The 16,910-nt window shown below is 53.0% G+C and overlaps 7 protein-coding genes and 2 non-coding genes across 9 annotated transcripts; 3 read left to right on the top strand and 6 right to left on the bottom strand.

Annotated features, from left to right (window-relative positions):
• Positions 1-574: 574 nt before the first annotated feature.
• Positions 575-2,508, bottom strand: QC764_709870 (uncharacterized protein; the record flags this gene model as incomplete). Its single annotated transcript, XM_062950607.1, has 2 exons — positions 575-855; positions 932-2,508. 2 exons carry the CDS (start codon positions 2,506-2,508, stop codon positions 711-713), a joined length of 1,722 nt encoding a protein of 573 aa, XP_062796636.1. The 3' UTR covers positions 575-710.
• A 1,334-nt stretch (positions 2,509-3,842) lies between these two features.
• On the bottom strand, positions 3,843-5,718 carry cdc42 (GTPase Cdc42; the record flags this gene model as incomplete). Its single annotated transcript, XM_062950606.1, has 4 exons — positions 4,881-5,718; positions 4,491-4,610; positions 3,980-4,358; positions 3,843-3,908 (listed from the first exon to the last, which is right to left on the bottom strand). The coding sequence occupies exons 1-4, from the start codon at positions 4,898-4,900 to the stop codon at positions 3,843-3,845; spliced, it is 585 nt and encodes a 194-aa protein (XP_062796635.1). The 5' UTR covers positions 4,901-5,718.
• Positions 5,719-6,223: 505 nt separating this feature from the next.
• Positions 6,224-6,964, top strand: QC764_709850 (uncharacterized protein; the record flags this gene model as incomplete). The annotated part of the gene is made up of 1 exon (XM_062950605.1): positions 6,224-6,964. One exon carries the CDS (start codon positions 6,224-6,226, stop codon positions 6,962-6,964), a length of 741 nt encoding a protein of 246 aa, XP_062796634.1.
• A 745-nt stretch (positions 6,965-7,709) lies between these two features.
• QC764_709840 (uncharacterized protein) lies at positions 7,710-10,580 on the bottom strand (the record flags this gene model as incomplete). The annotated part of the gene is made up of 1 exon (XM_062950604.1): positions 7,710-10,580. The coding sequence occupies one exon, from the start codon at positions 10,578-10,580 to the stop codon at positions 7,710-7,712; it is 2,871 nt and encodes a 956-aa protein (XP_062796633.1).
• A 68-nt stretch (positions 10,581-10,648) lies between these two features.
• Positions 10,649-12,227, top strand: CYS17 (Cysteine synthase 1; the record flags this gene model as incomplete). The annotated part of the gene is made up of 2 exons (XM_062950603.1): positions 10,649-10,742; positions 11,008-12,227. The coding sequence occupies 2 exons, from the start codon at positions 10,649-10,651 to the stop codon at positions 12,225-12,227; spliced, it is 1,314 nt and encodes a 437-aa protein (XP_062796632.1).
• A 115-nt stretch (positions 12,228-12,342) lies between these two features.
• On the bottom strand, positions 12,343-14,116 carry QC764_709820 (uncharacterized protein). Its single transcript, XM_062950602.1, has 2 exons — positions 13,507-14,116; positions 12,343-13,432 (listed from the first exon to the last, which is right to left on the bottom strand). The coding sequence occupies exons 1-2, from the start codon at positions 13,619-13,621 to the stop codon at positions 12,354-12,356; spliced, it is 1,194 nt and encodes a 397-aa protein (XP_062796631.1). The 5' UTR covers positions 13,622-14,116; the 3' UTR covers positions 12,343-12,353.
• QC764_709818 (uncharacterized protein) lies at positions 13,803-14,796 on the top strand. The gene is made up of 2 exons (XM_062950601.1): positions 13,803-14,130; positions 14,201-14,796. Exons 1-2 carry the CDS (start codon positions 13,962-13,964, stop codon positions 14,401-14,403), a joined length of 372 nt encoding a protein of 123 aa, XP_062796630.1. The 5' UTR covers positions 13,803-13,961; the 3' UTR covers positions 14,404-14,796.
• A 438-nt stretch (positions 14,797-15,234) lies between these two features.
• On the bottom strand, positions 15,235-15,305 carry QC764_0105030. Its single transcript has one exon. It is a non-coding gene; the product is annotated as a tRNA-Gly (tRNA).
• Positions 15,306-16,793: 1,488 nt separating this feature from the next.
• On the bottom strand, positions 16,794-16,893 carry QC764_0105020. The gene has a single exon. It is a non-coding gene; the product is annotated as a tRNA-His (tRNA).
• Between the last annotated feature and the right edge of the window lie 17 nt (positions 16,894-16,910).

The following is a 16,910-nucleotide window of genomic DNA, read 5'->3' as shown; positions in this document are numbered from 1 at the left end:
CTAAACAAATCCTCACATCTGTATCATAAGAGTCAAACCCGAGAACCTGGAAAAGGAACAAAAGAATTGCGCCGTCTTTCCCCCAAAGGATTTGCCCCCCAAAACCCGAAGATGTGGTTCTCCCTAACTGTGGCTAATTTGACTCGGCCGAGTACCTTCGCCTGATTCCTTCGACGTAGGCAACATGCCTATATATATGTAATCCATTGAGCTCGAAACAAAACAAATACGAATCCAACAAATGAGAGTTTTTTTTTAAAAAAAAATTAAAATTATAAATTTTTTCTTATTAAAAAATAAAAACAATTATAAAAAAAAGGCATCTCATCATCCATTGTGCACAACTTCAAGATCAGGGTTAGGGTTTGGTTAATCTTCAACAACCACGGCTTCGACCTCATCATCCAACCCCCGATTGCCCCGCAGCCACACTCATGGCATAAAACAAACAACAACGCTGTTCATCTCCTTCAACTTCACATAGTCCGAGTTCTCTTGCATCTTGGCGTTGATAGCTCCCTCGCCGCCGGATGGAATCCAAACAGCATGACACACATATCATCACTCAAACCCATAACATCTAAATCCATCTTTTCATCTATGACAGAAAGACTAAAATGTAAACCTAAAGCCTAACCTCATCCCCCAAACTCCAAGCCTTCTTTTTCCCCCTCCTCTCTAAAAGAACCCCATCACAGTTCACCCTTTCTCTAAGGCTTCGCACGCCCCATAAATCTAGGATACAAACTGCACGTCCTCACAGTATGCTGGTTCGCAATCCAAGCAATAAACCGCTCCAACCCCAACCCATACCCACCGTGCGGGCTGGTGCCGTACTTTCTCTGCTCCGTGTACCTATAATAACCATCATCATATTAGCATCATCATCATCCTCTAACCCTCCCCCACCCCCCGGCCTAAGAACACATACCAGTAGTAAGGCTCATGCCCAATATCATTCTTCTTATACGCCTGAATCAACTCCTCATAATCAAACATCCTCATCGACCCGCCCACAATCTCACCCACCCCCGGCATCAGCACATCCACCGACTCCGTCACCCTCAAGTCTTTGGGGTCCTTCTGCATGTAAAACGCCTTGATTTCGACAGGGAAATGCGTCAAGAAGATGGGCCGGTTGATAATGTCCGTCATCTTTCTCTCCGCAGCCTCGGCAATGTCGTCACCAAACACGTGGGGCTTGCCCTCCTCGTTGAGAATCGGCTCCTCCTGCGCGTTGAGCCAGTCGATCGCGTCGGCGTACCTCATCCGCATAAACGGCCTGCTCGGCTTCTGGAAGCCGGGGTTGAGAAGCTTGAGGTAGGCCGCAGAGGTGGGGTTGGCAAGCACCTTGTCGACGACGCGGCAAATCAGCTCCTCAATGTGCTCGAGCAGGTCGTCAAATTCGATAAAGTCCATCTCGGCCTCGACGTGCGTGTACTCGGACAGATGGCGGCGGGTGAGCGACTTCTCGGCTCTGAAAGACTTCTCGATACAGTAGACGTTGCCGAGCGACTGGATCACAGTCTCGAGGTACAGCTGAGAAGACTGGGTAAGGTAAGCCTCCTCGCCATAGTAGGGAAACCCGAAAAGAGTAGAACCACCCTCAACCTGAGTCTGGACCATGGCAGGAGGCGACACCTTGGTGAACTCCATCTCCCTATAACTATCCACAAACGCCAGCTCAATCGCCTCCCTCAACTTCATCACCGCGCTCGCATTGTCCCCCCTCAGCACCAAATGCCTGTTGTCCAACATGCTCGCCTCCCACGGGTCCTGATCCTTGCTAACCTTGTTGCTAAACGCCTCCAAATCACTCGGCGCACCACCCACCACCTCAAAATAATCCACGTGCAGCTCCCTCCCATCCGGCGCCTCAGCCCCCTCGGGAACCCTCTTCAACAGCCCATACACCGCCAGCGCAGTCTCCTGCGCAAACAACAGCGCATCATGGTTCCTGGTCAGATCCCCAGCAGGAAGGATACACTGCAGCTTCCCATACCCGTCCTTGATCTCCAGAAACGTCGCCGCCTTCTGCACCCTAATCCTGTGAATCCGCCCAAACACCTTGACCCTCTTCCCAATCAGCCCCTCGTCCTTCTGGCTCAGCTTGATCCTCTCCGCCTTGGGGAGCGACTCGTCCTGCTTGAGGACGATCTTCTTGCTGTCCTCAAGGTTCTTCAACCTCTGCAGCCGCTCCTCCTCCTCCTTCCTCGCGGCGTCCTTCTCCTTGGCCAGCTTCTTCTTGTACGCGTCCACGCGGCCGACGGCCTTTTTGAGCGCAGACTTGGCGGGTTCCTCCCACGAGGTGGCAGCGTCCTCCTTCTTGACGAGCGTCAGGTACGTGGGCGCGGGGATGGTCTCGAGGTGGGTGATGAGGGCGTGATACAGCGACTGGAACGGCTTGGCCTCGGTGCCGTCGGCCGAGGCGTCGTCTTTGCCCGAGGCGGGGTCGATGTACACCTTTTGGGCAGCGGTGCGGTCGGCGAGATCTTGGGTCGCGGCCATGATTGCGGCTGCTGCTGGTCGCGATAGGTATGTAATGTCTGTGTGTGTCTTTTTGTGGTTGGGGGAAAAGAAAAGAAGAGGGAGAAAGAGAGATGGTGGGGGTGAAGAAAAGTGTATGGCGGGGCACCACTTGTCGATTGAAGGGGACCAGACCCCTCACACAAGGGGGAAAAAAACCCCAATGACTCAACGGCGCGCACCTTCCGTGGTCGGTAGAGCTATCTGTTATCAAAGCAACCCTCAAAAGCCACAACCTGTAAAAGATAAGATCAAGTTTCACATGATTCACCTGTAACACGTTTCCTTATCAACTTCGCCCCCAGGGGTGAGAAACAGACAAGACACCTCCTGGATTGAGTCAGGGCGGTGAACCTTGAAGTAAATACCAAGCCCTCTTTGTAGATAAGACCAACCTCGGTCCTACACTACGACTCTTTGGCAGCTGCACTCAAAAGATACTTCTCCCTGGTTTGTCGAGTTCGTGTGATTCTCTCCCCGTGTTCATCTCAGAACTCGATCAGACCCCTCGTCCGATTTGCAGACAAACCAGCGGAGACTTTTGCTCAGACCTGTTACACATACATGACCCGGATATCAATCAGTCAGAATCAAGTGTAGCTCTCCAATACCCCGAGTTATCAAAAAATCAGCACAAGTAAACAAAACAAAACAAAAAAAAGATGGTAAACTTTGATTCAATTGCACTCCAATCGCCAAACTGTCCTATCGAAAGCTTCCTGTATTCTCGGAGCAGGTACCTTACACGGTGGCCCACCCGCGCAGCAACAAGGGGAGGGGAAGGGGGATAGAATCAAGAAGGAAGAAATGTGCTAAACAGGCCGTGGAAGAGATACCAAGAAGTTGTTCGACTGGGTTTGGAAGAGGGGGAGGAAATTTCGTAGAAGAAAATGAAACTCTGTTCCAGCCTGACCACTTCGTTCCCAGCTTCGGAGAGGGTATCTCCCATACCAGAAATTACCCGTGCCTGTCCCGGACCCAAGCAGCTAAGGACGGCGGTTGGCGCATAGTTCGTCGTTGAAGATCGAGGCTGCCGTTCAAGGTAGGGAGGGGGATGAGAATAGTGGTGTGTAGGTATCGGGGTGTGTGGGTGTGTGTGATGACGATAATGATGATGCTAAATCCCAGACCTGTAGCGTTGCCGCTTTATGGTGCATTGATCTCTAGAAATCCCCCAACCTGCCAGAGGTCTATTTGGTTTGCTGAAGACAGGGCTGGGTTAAATCAATGTCCAGATTCGCTCTTCCAACTTTGACGCTGCTTTCCACCCTGGGTGGTATTTTGACTAGACAACAAGATATATCCAAACTCGTGACTCAAAGAATCTGGCACTTGTGGCGGCTCTTCTTGGGTGTGGGTGGTTCTAAGGCAGCAACAATAGCCTAGAGCAATAATTGTCAGTTTTTTTTTTTCTTTTTTTCTTTTCCGAGGCAAGAACTCTGCCATCACCTACCTCATCAAAGACATCCTTCAACTTGTACTGCGTGAGGGCACTGCACTCGACATATTTGACAGCACCAAGATCCTTCGCCATCCTCTCACCGTCGGCTTTTGACACGGGCGACATCTTTTGCTTGGCCAGCTTCTGCTGGACCGAAGGATCGTCACGCAAATCCACCTGAGTGCCGACGATCAGGCAGGGAACGCCGGGGCAGTGGTGGTGCACTTCGGGGAACCACTTCTCGCGGACGTTTTCGAACGAGGCCGGAGATGTGACGCTGAAGCAGACCAAGAAGACGTCGGTCTGTGGATATGAGAGAGGACGCAGGCGGTCGTAATCTTCTTGCCCGGCAGTATCAAACAGGCCCAATGTGTACGGCTCATCTCCGATCCTACATAGTTCTTGTCAGAACAAAGGGCGACAAGCAACGGGTTTGCATGTGGAAGCACAAGCGTGTCTCGGGTAGGGCGCCATGGCAACTCGTCGTGACCATGTCGCCAGCGGGATGAGGGTTTCAACCTACATGACTGTGACGGCATAGTTGTCGAAGACGGTCGGGACATATTCCGAGGGGAACTTGTTCGTTGTATAGCTGATCAGAAGACAAGTCTTTCCGACAGCACCGTCACCGACGACCACGCACCTAGGTTATCGCAGTACATGATTAGCAACAGGCTCTTGAAATTATAGATTTGCAAACGGATGCGCCGGTTACAAAATCGCTGTCGGGAGACGCGTCCAGGATGGAAATGTCGCTGTTCCGAGCCATGATGGTCGAGTCGAGTCGAGTCGAGCGGTGTGGACTTGATCGGACTCGGCCGCATCGCGTGGGGAAGCAGTCGGTTTGTGCTGGCAACGACTTATAGAGCGCAGCTTGCGTCAGGAGGGAGAGTAAATAAAAGGGCTCACACACTTGATGGTTCCTAAAACCATTTTGACGGATAGCACAGGGCTCTCGGTTTGTCTTGCCGGGCTGTTTGATCACAGGGCTCTATCGTCGACCGCCTCTCGTTCAGAAGCCTTGCGTCCAACAGCAGCTCTCCCCTTATCGCGCGACTGAACAGCTCAAAGGGAATGGACCCGGCAAATGCAATTCGAGGGTGCGAAGGGGACCGATGTGGAGTCGGTAAGGGATGCGATGGGGGGGAAAAGCGGGAAGGTAAAATGGGGTGTGGTGGTGGCAGTGGGCAGCGGGCAGCAGCGGGCGATGACGAGGTGTGTGAGGTCTGAAAGTAATTCGTCGGTGTGTGGTATGCGGCTGTCGACGGGTGACTGACTCCTGCACGGACAAAGAAAGACGACGACTTGGACTGAACGAAGGCGGGACACAGCGTGGAGCAAGATGGGCAATTGGGTTTCTTGGGGGGGGGGAAGAGACGACAATTGAATTTACGGATACCGAAGGGGGGGATGGTGGTTTTGTTATGCAGCCAGGCCAGCAACCTCGTAAGATTACAGGCCGCGAGGGAAGCACGAGCATAGGAGTGATCAGTGGGCGAGTTCCTTGTTTAGGTCGTCCCGCTGCCTGTGGGGGAGTGGTAACCGAACACCGTATTATTACTAGCGCAGTACTATCACCCGCGCTAAAGTCCTACTATCAGAACTTAGCACAGTTACGCCTCGCTGTAATTCGATACGCCTCTTGAGAGCCAGGGCAGCGATAGCTCTTCGCATCCACTTGCCTCTTTCATGGCAAGAGAGGAGATAGGACTGGGAGCACAAGAGTGGGAGAAGTGGGAGAAGTGGGAAAGTGGAAGAAGTGGGAGAGAAAAAGCACATCATTTTTATGAACAGGCGTATTTGTGCAGTCCTGTCCTATCAGAGAGGCAGCAGTCTCATCAGATGCCAGCTCACTCAAGAAGGGGGGGACCAGTTGCACGGCGGACACCTGCCCGCGGCACCAGGGTTGTGGCCTCCGTAGCTTGAAGAATGCATGTCTTCAGTGGTACAACTGCTTCCATTGCATAAAAGGTCTGCAGTAGAGGCATTCACAGTCCACCTTGGCAAGGGTCCTGCAGTTGGAGTAGGTCCTGCGTGTAATTACTTGTTATACATGAGACAGCAAACAGCCATCAGCTGCCTCGGAAGCACTATCCAAGTTGATGAAGCTGAGACGGAGCCGTGCTTATCGCGGAATAAACGATTTAAATGGTGGAAAGTGGGGCGTTTGGTCTTTCCAACATCTCACAACGCATCAGCTCACTTCAAGCTCACTTACTCACTCGCCAGCACCACACATCTCCAACTTCAACCAAGATGTCTACCGACAAAATCGACTCCCTCCTCCAACAATACCTCTTCCTCCTCAACGAATACACCACCCTCCGCACCACCCTCAACAACCTCCAGTCATCCCTCTACCAGCACCTCGCCCGCGCCAACTTTTCCGCCCAACCCGGCGTGAGACACTACGGCCAAGACTACTACGATGAGCGAATGCAATCCACCTCCCATCTCGACATCATCATCTCTTCCGAAACCAACACACCCGAGTTCAGCCTTGTAAGACCACCAGTCACAAATGATAAACCATCAGAGAAGCCAAAACCCAACGACAACACCAAAGAGCAACCCCAAACTCAGGACGGGCCAGGATCAACACAGCATGCCAACAACAGCAACCCATCGTCACCACATCCACCGCCCAAAGATGAAGCTGGTGATGGAAAGGCCAGAGACGAAGCAGAGTCAAAAAGGGATGACTCGCAACCAACCACAACATCAAAACACAAGAACTCCACCAACCCCCTCCACTGGTTTGGCATCCTAACCCCCCTCCCCCTCCGCCTCGCCCAAGCAGACGCCAAAACCGCCGTCGAGGATATCATCCCCAAACTAGCAACCCTCAGCGAGCAGATGAAAGCCCTCGAAGTTGAAGTCAGACGTGAGAGAAAGAAGAGGGCCAAGGCCGAGAAGGAAGAGTCCAAACAACAAAAAGATCAAAACAGAGGCCGCTGTGGAGGTATAAGCAACTATCAACTTAAACGTGTAAAGTAAACAGATAAAAATAAAAACTTGACGAGTAAAACGGCGGGCAATCTTGAGCTGGTCTAAAAGATAATAGATTCAAACTACGCAATTGAACAGTTTGCTTCCGCTGTTATGCCAACATCACTGCTGGTTTATTATGTTTTCTTTTCCTTGTTATCATCATCATCATAATACCAATATCCATCCTACAACGTCGCATACCTGCCCAACATTTATCAAACTCGCTGTTCAAACCCAAATGCAACGACACATAGTCTCTTTAACCAACCATCCCAGCCCACAAAATCAAAACTAATCAACAAATAAACAACCAACTCTTTTCAAACGTTGTAGCAGATTGTTCTTGACTCGGTATCTACCCATTATAACCCGTTTCTCGTCAACATCAGAAGACACCCGTTTCTGAAAACCTCCTTGCTTCTGCCTCGAGCTATATAATATACATACCCACCTACCTAAATAACATATCTAAACTGTCCCAACTTTGACTAACTAACGCAGCCGAAAAAGCCCATAAACAATGCTTGTTCAAATACTCTTCCAACATCCATGGTTAGGTATACAACAACCAAGCAACCAACTAACCAACCACCCATTATTCTTTTTCTTCTCTCATTAAAGCAACTTTTTCCTCACCCTCCTAACATATATCCCTCCCTCTTTCTACCCTCCTCCTTGTTTATATACCTGTCTCCTCTTCCTGCCTCTCCGGATACCCCACCACAAACCTAGCCTGCACAAAAACCACATCCTACTGCGTTTGCACAGGCTGGTGGTGGTTATTCTGGTCAGCAGCCATACCCACCTCCGGGACAGCAGGAGCGGCATCAACTACTACTGGTGACACAATTGGAGGACGAGGACAAGGAGGAGGGTTCATCACCACTCCAGCTGGAGCAGCGGGCGCAGAACCACCACCTGCAGGCGTTACAACCGGCCCAGGAGAAGAAGGCATCACAACCGGAGCAGCAGCAGGCACAACAACAACCTGCTGCCCCCCTCCCTCCATCTTCACCACCGGCTCCGCCCCCTCAATAGGCACCAACCTCGCCTCCACCACTCCCACCTCCTCCGGCTTCTCCCCCCCAGCAACAATCCCGCTCGGCCTGCTCGGATCCGTAAACCTCTCCGGCACCCCCTTCGCCGCAAACTCTCCCCATCCCCTCCCCACATAACTCCCCAGCAGCGAGCTCCACTTGTAATCCCCCCGGCTCACCCTCTGAATCTCCTTGTACGCATAACTATTATAGTAATGCAACCCCGTCTTTGGGTCTCGGTATCGGGCAGGATGGTTGGTAATGACACACAGCGGCGGGTGCGCCGGCTTGGCCAGCCGGTTCATCTTCCGACCAAACAAGATCTGGTTCTGGATCTGCTTGTCCTTGATGGCGGCGTCGTCAAAGTTTTGGAGGATGATGCAGCTTCTGGTGACTTTGCCCTGTGGTTGCTGGTCTTGAGCTGGTGGTTCTGGGTTGGTGGCGGCGGACTGGGGGAGAGCTGATTGGGGTGTGTCGGGCTGTTTGGCTGTTGTTGGGGTTGCCGAGACTGGGGCTGCTGATATTGGTGTCGCCGAGACAGGTGTTGCTGATACCGGCGTCTGAGCTGGCGCCGACTTCTGCTGAGCAGGAGTTGACGGAATAGGAGGAGCGGGAATGTTCAGTTTTGGTACAGTTGGTGGTACAGGGGCGGACATAGTTGGGGTAGATAATATGGGCAGCGCTGGTGCGGGAACAGCCGGAGCAGAAAGCGGCATGGAGAGTGGTGATGGGGTATGTGATGTATTGGGCAGAGCGAGGACATTGGATTTCCCGCCTGACGGAGGAAACCCCAACATTGGCATCTGGGCTCCAAGCATTGGGCCAGGTGGTGGTGCGAGAATAGGGGCAGCAAGAACCCCTGATGTGGGCGGTCTCGCCTCTGGTGGTGGTGGTATCGGCGGTGGTGCCATTGAGGGGGCTGTTGGAGGTGTCATTGATAGTACCGGTGCTGCCGGCCCCTTGGGTGGTGATACTGAGGTTGTTGGTGGAAGTGGAGGCGCAGAGACTGGACCTGACGGTGGTGCCGAGGCAGCCGTGGGTATTTGAGCGGGTGGTGGTGGTGGTGAAGGAACTGGCGGTTGGAATGTCCCCAAAGCAGGAACCGGTGCTGGTGCTGCGACGGTTGGCGGTGGTGCGGGCATTGCTACTGCTGGAGGTGTGGGCGTTGAAGCTGGAGCAGAGACAGCCGGTGCTGGGCTTGCCAGTGGGGTTGGGGGAGGTGCTGCTGGTGCCGAAACTGGGGCAGTAGATGGTGGTTGCGTTGCTGGAACAGACACTGGTGGTTCCGTGGTTGGAGCGAAGACTGGCCCCTGTGTTGCCGATGTTGATGTCGCTACCGGCACAGCAGGTGAATTCACCGGAGCAGCTGTCGTCCCAGCGTTTGGCGTCTCTGTTGGAACAGTGCCAGCCAACATCTTCGCATCAACCTTTTCAGCCTTGACCTCCCCCTCCTTCCCACCCACCTTCATCTTCTCCCCCTCTACCGGCGTCGTCGTCGGCGTCCCCGGCTCCTCACCAACCCCCATCTCCTTCGCAGCCAACACCGCCGCCGCACTCTGCCTCTTCTTCCTCGGCGCCCTCTCCTCCATCGACACCAAGTTCCCCACATGCTTCCCCTGCCCCTCACTCAATTCCTGAATCCCACTCCAAAAAGTCACCACCGGTCCATCCAGCTTCCGACTATTCAACGCCGCAATCTTCTTCAGCCTCTCCTCCTCCCTCTGCTTCTCCGCCTCCTCCCACCGATTCAAACTCCTCGCATTTCTCTTCTCCACCTTGGCCGCCTCAGCCAACCTCTCCGCCTGCGTCATAGGCGGCTTCTTCATCGCCTCCAGCAACTTGGCCTTCTTCTCCATCCTCTCAATCTGCTTCCTCCTCCTAATCTCATCCGTCACCATCTTCTCATGCAGCTGCTGCTTGCTCATCCTCGTCGTCGACCGCTCCGACGCTCTGGTAGGCATATCCGCCAGCGTAGGCAACCAACTAGCCCTCTCACTCTTCTTCTTCGGCCTCGGCGGCTTCGGCGCCGGGCTGGCAACCGTGCTCCCCGCGTTTGAGCTCCCCGGCGGCTCTATCCTAACCTTTTTGCGGAACTTGGCCGGGATAGCCTCTTGAGTTTTCCTCTTCCGCTGAGCCGCTCTCTTTTCTCTGGCTTGTCTCTCCAGCTCTTTCTCACCTTCGTCCTCGTCGGCGTTGGCGGCATCGTTGTCTTCTTCGTCCGAGGAGCTATCCATTTGGACGTCGGACGCGTCGTCTTTGGCTTCGGGGGTGAAGCCAGCGTCGTCTTCATCTTCGGCGAACAAGAGTTCGAGGTCGTCGGCGTCGGCATCGGTCGAGGTTGTGGTTGTGATGAGGAGGGGGGTTTCGTTTGCGAGGAGGGCTTTCATGCGGTTGCCGGCTGTGGAGCGCTTGGTGCGGGAGGTGGCGAGCCATTCTGTTTGCTGTTGTTGGGAGGATGGTTTCTTGACGGAGGTGGCGTCGATGTCGGACTCGGAGTCGGAGTCTGATGAGGATAAAGAATCGAGGACTGGGGTGGAGGGTTTGGTGGAGGTGGTCTCGTCGGGGAGGGGGGTTGGGGGGGTCATTTTTGGGCGATGAAGCCTTCAAGAGGCTGGGTTTTTAATAATAATGATGATTTGGAGCAATCCGAGCCATGGAGAATGATATCAGATTTGTGGTATATCCGACAAGAGGTAGTGGTGTGAGGAACTGGGTTGATGGCATTTACGTTGAACTTGAAAGGCTTCGTTCGTCACTGTGCACCGCGAACAAAATACAGTGGAACCGCGACTCTGAAGATGTGGCAAGGATTTGACACTGGCCAAAAATTGCCGGCCGGCAATGGCGGGAGGTCCCTTACGTAGCTTAACCTTTCAGGCGGGTTTAGCGCTTGATTGCGCCATTGACTGTTGCCCCACCTCGGTCTACAAGCCGCAACGGCGCTCTCGGGGGTGTCATTGAAAGAGACGAGGCGAGCGAGGTCGGATTTTTATTTTCTTTTGACTTGGGTAGAGCTTCAGTTTCTCATTGTTTTCTTCCCTTCAAGTCTTCCACAGTATAGTTGCCTCATTGGCAACCACAAACCACCGAGAAGATGTTCCGCCCACGCCCCTCCACCATCCGCACCTTTGCGACCACCACCCGCCGCCTCGCCACCCCCCTCCCCAGCACCCCCCTCCGACTACCTAATCAACCTCTCCAAATCCCAAGGCGTCGCCCAAGGGCTCGCTGGCGCAATCGGCTACACCCCCCTCATCCGCCTGAACCACCTCTCCTCCCAAACCGGCTGCGAGATCCTCGGCAAAGCCGAGTTCATGAACCCGGGAGGCTCAATCAAGGACCGCGCAGCCCTCTACGTGGTCAAAGACGCCGAAGAAAGGGGTCTCCTCCGCCCCGGCGGCACCGTGGTCGAAGGAACCGCAGGCAACACCGGCATCGGTCTCGCCCACGTCTGTCGGTCAAGAGGTTACAAGCTGGTCATCTACATGCCCGACACCCAGTCCCAGGGCAAGATCGATTTGTTGCGGTTGTTAGGAGCTGAGGTCTACCCCGTGCCTGCGGTCGCGTTTGAGAACCCACAAAACTACAACCACCAGGCAAAGAGGCATGCCGAGAGGTTGGACAACGCCGTTTGGACAAACCAGTTCGACAACACCGCCAACAGGAGGGCGCATATCGAGACGACGGGACCGGAAATTTGGTATCAGACTGGGGGCAAGGTCGATGCGTTTACTTGTGCGACTGGTACCGGCGGGACGTTGGCGGGGATTACGAGATATCTCAAAGACAAGTCCAACGGGAAAGTCAAGAGCTTTTTGGCTGACCCCCCTGGGAGTGTCCTCCACTCTTACCTGCAGTCGGGCGGAAAACTGATTGAGAGGTCTGGGTCGAGCATCACGGAGGGTATTGGACAGGGCAGAGTAACCGACAATCTCGCTCCTGATGTGGAGTTGCTGGATGGCAGTTTGCACATCGGTGATGAGAAGAGCATCGAGATGGTGTATAGGTGTTTGGATGAGGAGGGCTTGTATCTCGGTGCCAGCTCCGCGTTGAACGTGGTAGCAGCTAAGGAGGTTGCGGAGAAGCTTGGCAAGGGGCACACCGTAGTCACGGTTCTCTGCGATGGCGCATACAGATATGCCGACAGGTTGTTCTCCAAGAAGTGGCTTGAGAACAAGAACTTGCTGAGCGCGATCCCGGAGAATCTCAAGAAGTACATCGTCCTCCCATAATAACCATCTCGATACCAAAAAGAAAAGAAATATTGTTACAAGTAAATACTCTTACATATGTACTGGTACATAGTTTGGGAAATATGTCATCATATTTACTGCTCCTCTCTTTTTGAAAGGGGCCTCTCATGGGTTCACTTCCGCTTCCACCTTCTTCATCTTCTCCGCCTTGATACGCCCCAGCATCTCCTCCGTGTTAAACAACCAGTTATACATGACCTCTCCCGACGCCGGCATCCGCTCGTCCCACTCATACGCTTGTCTAATCTCGTCCTCCAGCGCATCCGCCCTGTTCTGAAGCTTCATCGAAAGACCCGGGTCCACCACCTTGGCAGCCATCTGCAAGCCATGAAGCACAGGCGACACATGGTAAAGGAACTCGTTGCGGTCGAGGAGATATTGTACGTTTTGCGGGTCCTCATACGCAGCATCGGGCTGGAGGTCGAGGATGCCAGTGTTTTCAGGCCAAAAGTGAACCATCTGCTCAGCGTACTGAGTCACCTTGCCGTCCTCATCCTGGCCGTCCTTGGCTTTTACCGCAAGAGTGGCGGCAAGGTTGAGTCTCAAACCGAGGAACATCGGCTCGTGGTAGAAGGGCCTTTGGGTCTTGGACCTGTTGCTAGGCTGGTGCATCTTGCCTTCGAATTCCAGCAAGTCAATCACTTTCTCCGTCTGCTTGAGCGCCTTCTTTGCTGGCTTAGGATTAAAGCCGGACTCGATCGCCCTTGTCTGCGCCCCTACGAGGAGGGAAGACAGCTTCAAGGGTGAGTCGAGCTTGAAGCCCGTCAGCTCAACCTGTTTGGCGCAGTCGATGACAGCGTCGAGGCGGTCGGCTTGGTGGGCTTTCCTGATGATGTGGAGGGCGAGCTCGTCGTGAAGTTTTCTGTTGGCGCGCTTGAAGCCTTTCAGGACGAGGTGGAGGTTGTGGTAGTCTTCGTGTTGCATGTGTTCGACAGCCTGTCTGACTAGTTTGGATGCGCTGGGAATGTCCTTTGTGGGATCTACGTAGCGGAACTTGTGGATTTCGCCGTCGATTTCCATGGTGATGGGGTCGTTTCGGAGCTGTTCTTTGTATTTGGTCTTGGTGAGCTTGCGCTGCTGCTCTTGGCTGAGGTAGGAGGGGAGGACGATCTTGTTGTAGAGGGTGTCGAGGCGCTCTTGGAGCTCGGGGTTGGAGCCCTTCTTGAAGACGATGAAGCCGCCGGCTAGAGTAAGGGGGTAGAGTCAGTTTTAACCCCTCTACAAAAAGAAGCTACCATATAGAAGTGCTGTGCTGTACCTCTTTGCGACGTTACTGAGAATAACCTCCTCTGAAGGCTAGCATTGTGACACACCGTCGTCTCCAATCTCCTCGCTCCGGCCCTGAGGGCACCGGCGCTCGATGTCGTGAACATGGCGCACTTGCACTTGGGCCTGCTTCTCCCCTCGGTTCCAAAGCGGTATATATCAAATGAGCGTCACAAGAGCTTGAACTTCCTCACCACACCTCGAAAGCCGGTACCGTCGTCCAATCTCACCTGCTGGTTGGCGGGTCAGAAAATTTTGTGGAGCCGCACCTAATCCCCTGTCACCCCACCACAGCAGTCTAGTTTTGACCAATCACAGCCCGCAATTCAGGCTCAGGTTCAACCATCTTGAACGTCTCTTCCCCAGACAGCCAGCCGTGAAGGTTGGTAGAGTTGTCAACTAACCCCCTCTCCGAGATCCCGCGGGAGATCACCACACTCACCCAAGATGAACGTCACCCCTCTGGCTAGACGGCCTCTAAGCTGTCTCAAGACCAGCCTCCTCCGCCAGGCGAGACAACAAAAGATGTTTTCCCGCTCCATGGCGACAGAGGTTCAAGCTGCTGCTGCTGCTGCTACATCAAAAACACCATCACAAGGCCCCGACCAGAACTTTTGTATGTTTCTCTCTCTCTCACACACACACCCCTCCTCTCTACCAACTAGTTGCTAACACCTACAAAACAGACCGACTAGTCGACAAAAAAAACAAGTCCGTCCGCTCCGCCTTCGCCCTCTACCCCAACCCCTCGCCGCCGCCGGCAAGCCCCTCTCCCCCCCCTCCACCACCAACCCCGTCGCCGCCCTCCACGACCTTCAAATCAAAAAGCTCGACCCCACCGGCGCCCGCACCGCCCTCTTCGCCCGCACCCGCGAGGCCGCCAAAGTAGGCGACATCCTCCTCGTCACCCACCGCCGCGGCGGCGAGCCCTTCGCCGGCGTCTGTCTCTCGATCCGCAGGGCAGGTATTGACACTGCGGTGCTGTTGCGGAATCACATCGGCAAGGTGGGAGTGGAGATGTGGTTCAAGATTTACAACAGGAACGTTGCCGGGATTGAGATTGTGAAGAGGAGGTTGAAGAGGGCGAGGAGGGCGAGGTTGACATACATGAGGAAGCCGAAGCATGATATGGGGAGTGTGGCTGAGTTTGTGTCTGCTTGGAGGAAGAGCAGGAGGGTGTTCCAGACTAAGGGGGCCAAGGGGAAGGCTGCGGGGCAGGGTGGGCAGGGTGGGAAGAAGAAGAAATGAGGGTGAGGATAGGAGGGGTGAAGGGGAGGGGGCAATGGGGGAGGGGGGGAGGGGGGTTGCCTGTGTATATCACTTGTGGAATATTGAAAAAAGATTTGTTGTTGGGTTATGAATCTATTTGGATGCGTGAGAAGGGGGGTGAGTGAGATAGGAGGGGCGGGTGGCTTGGAAAAGCCTGTCAAGCAATGATCTTGAAGATGGGTGACATGAGCAGTCATTTCGCTTTTGAGAGCAAGTTCAGTCTCGCATTCTGTGAGACAATCTCTCAAGGGCATTGTCGATCTGACTGGTGAAGCTCATATCTGTACAAAAATCCCCTTGAATTAGATACAAGCTCGAATTTGTTACTGTCTTGGAGGTATGTGAACATCGTGTTAGCTCTTCTGGACTCCATTCATTAGTTTGTTATCAGACTCAGGCTCTGTCGATGTTAAACCCACATTCCGAATGGATACAACATCTCAAAAGATCAGCATCAGTGGTTTAGTGGTAAAATCCATCGTTGCCATCGATGGGCCCCGTGTTCGATTCACGGCTGATGCATATTTTGCAACGTGCATGTCCTCGGACAATCATGTTGTCAAATATTTTAGGTGCCTGGTTCTTTTTCACCCGCATTATGCTGTAGGAGTTAACCAAGTGGTGTGTGGCTATAGAATAGTTGTGCAAGGCTTTCTCACTGGTGCAGGTATGTATGTCAACCGCTTTTTTCCTCTCTTGTTGACAGAAATGTCATTTCGCGATTCCTCCACCAGATGAAATCCTTCCGCACAAGGCGGCGGAACACAGCAGGTGGTTTTCTTTTCCTTTCCCTCCTATGCAACGATCAGCGCGAACCTGAAGTCTCCAAATGCCCACCCACCTTGCCCTTTGATTTCAACTCAAGTTTTTCTAGAAAGTCTCCTCACAGTCAAGAGGCAAAAGAAAGCGAAGCTATCCACCGTTTCAACCCCGTACCCGGCCAGGATTTCAATCACCGGCCTGTAGCTACTTCCTCGAATAGATTCGCTCCGGCTGCCCAGGAAGAACCATCCTAGCGAGACTCAGTCCGGTTTTTCACAAGGCAGGCAGAGGCAGGAACATGGGTTTACTTTTGGTGGATTGTGGGTTCTTTTAGTTGAAAGAGGAGTTCCGCTACTTTCGCTGGAAGAAGGGGGGAAGGGAGGTTGTACATATCGTGTGGGTGTTTGCTTATGACGGAGCGGTGGGTCATTGGGGGAACTTGAAACAAAGCTTAGTAGTTGGGTTGGAAGAATGAGAGTTGGAAGAATGAGAGTTGGAAGATAGAGTGCTGGAGATGTTGCTAGTATCTGGGTGGGTTGTTCCAACAGGCGTTGATCAGGGTAGGTAGGTGTACATTCGAAACACCTTACACGGTTGTAATTCGTTACCAAGAACTACCTTAGCGTTCACCCTCTTTTCTCTTCCGTCAACATCATCTCGATACTTTACATCTAACATAATTAAGTTGTGTAGTGATTAACTCGGACAGTGACTCTCTCTCCCTCTTCGTCTCTCCGTCTCATCATTGCCCAACTTTCTTTCCTCTTGATATCCGTATCCGACCTGGGTAATCTCCATCTGGCCTCATTTTCTTCTCTGCCCTGGCGTCTAGCTTTTAAACCCTCCGCTGAATTACATCTAGTCTCCCACACACAAAGTCACATCATCAGATAAAACTACAGTTTCCTTTCACCAACCACATAATCACACCCCTGCAAGAGCTTCAGGACTTATACTCTCCCGACATTGGTATCATCACTTATAGACGACAGCAAGATCAGGGTATGAAAGCCAAGGTAGATGGGGCAGGAGAAAACGGTCGAGATATCTTCCTTGAATGTCATGAGACACCGTCAAGAAGATAATGCGGCAGATGCAGGGCCATGCATGCCTCATCAGATGCTGTGGAGGAAGCAGCTACCCCCGAAGAAAAAGAAAACTCTAGTGCGAATGTTTTCCAGATTGCTTCAACTCCAAGCCGAAAGAGAAGAAGAGTGGGGAGTAAAAAAGAAGAGAGGAAAAAAGATGTGGGCGACCCCGGAATCGAACCGGGGTTTCTTCGGATCGTATGTGATGTTTCTTTGCAAACAACCACAACGAAGCGTCCTGACCACTAGACTAGTCACCCGGTGAGGTATTATTAAT

Source organism: Podospora pseudoanserina (assembly GCF_035222485.1).
Source record: "Podospora pseudoanserina strain CBS 124.78 chromosome 7 map unlocalized CBS124.78p_7, whole genome shotgun sequence".
NCBI lineage: Eukaryota > Fungi > Ascomycota > Sordariomycetes > Sordariales > Podosporaceae > Podospora > Podospora pseudoanserina.
Note: the sequence above shows the minus strand (reverse complement) of the source record. Positions and strands in the feature narration are given on the sequence as shown.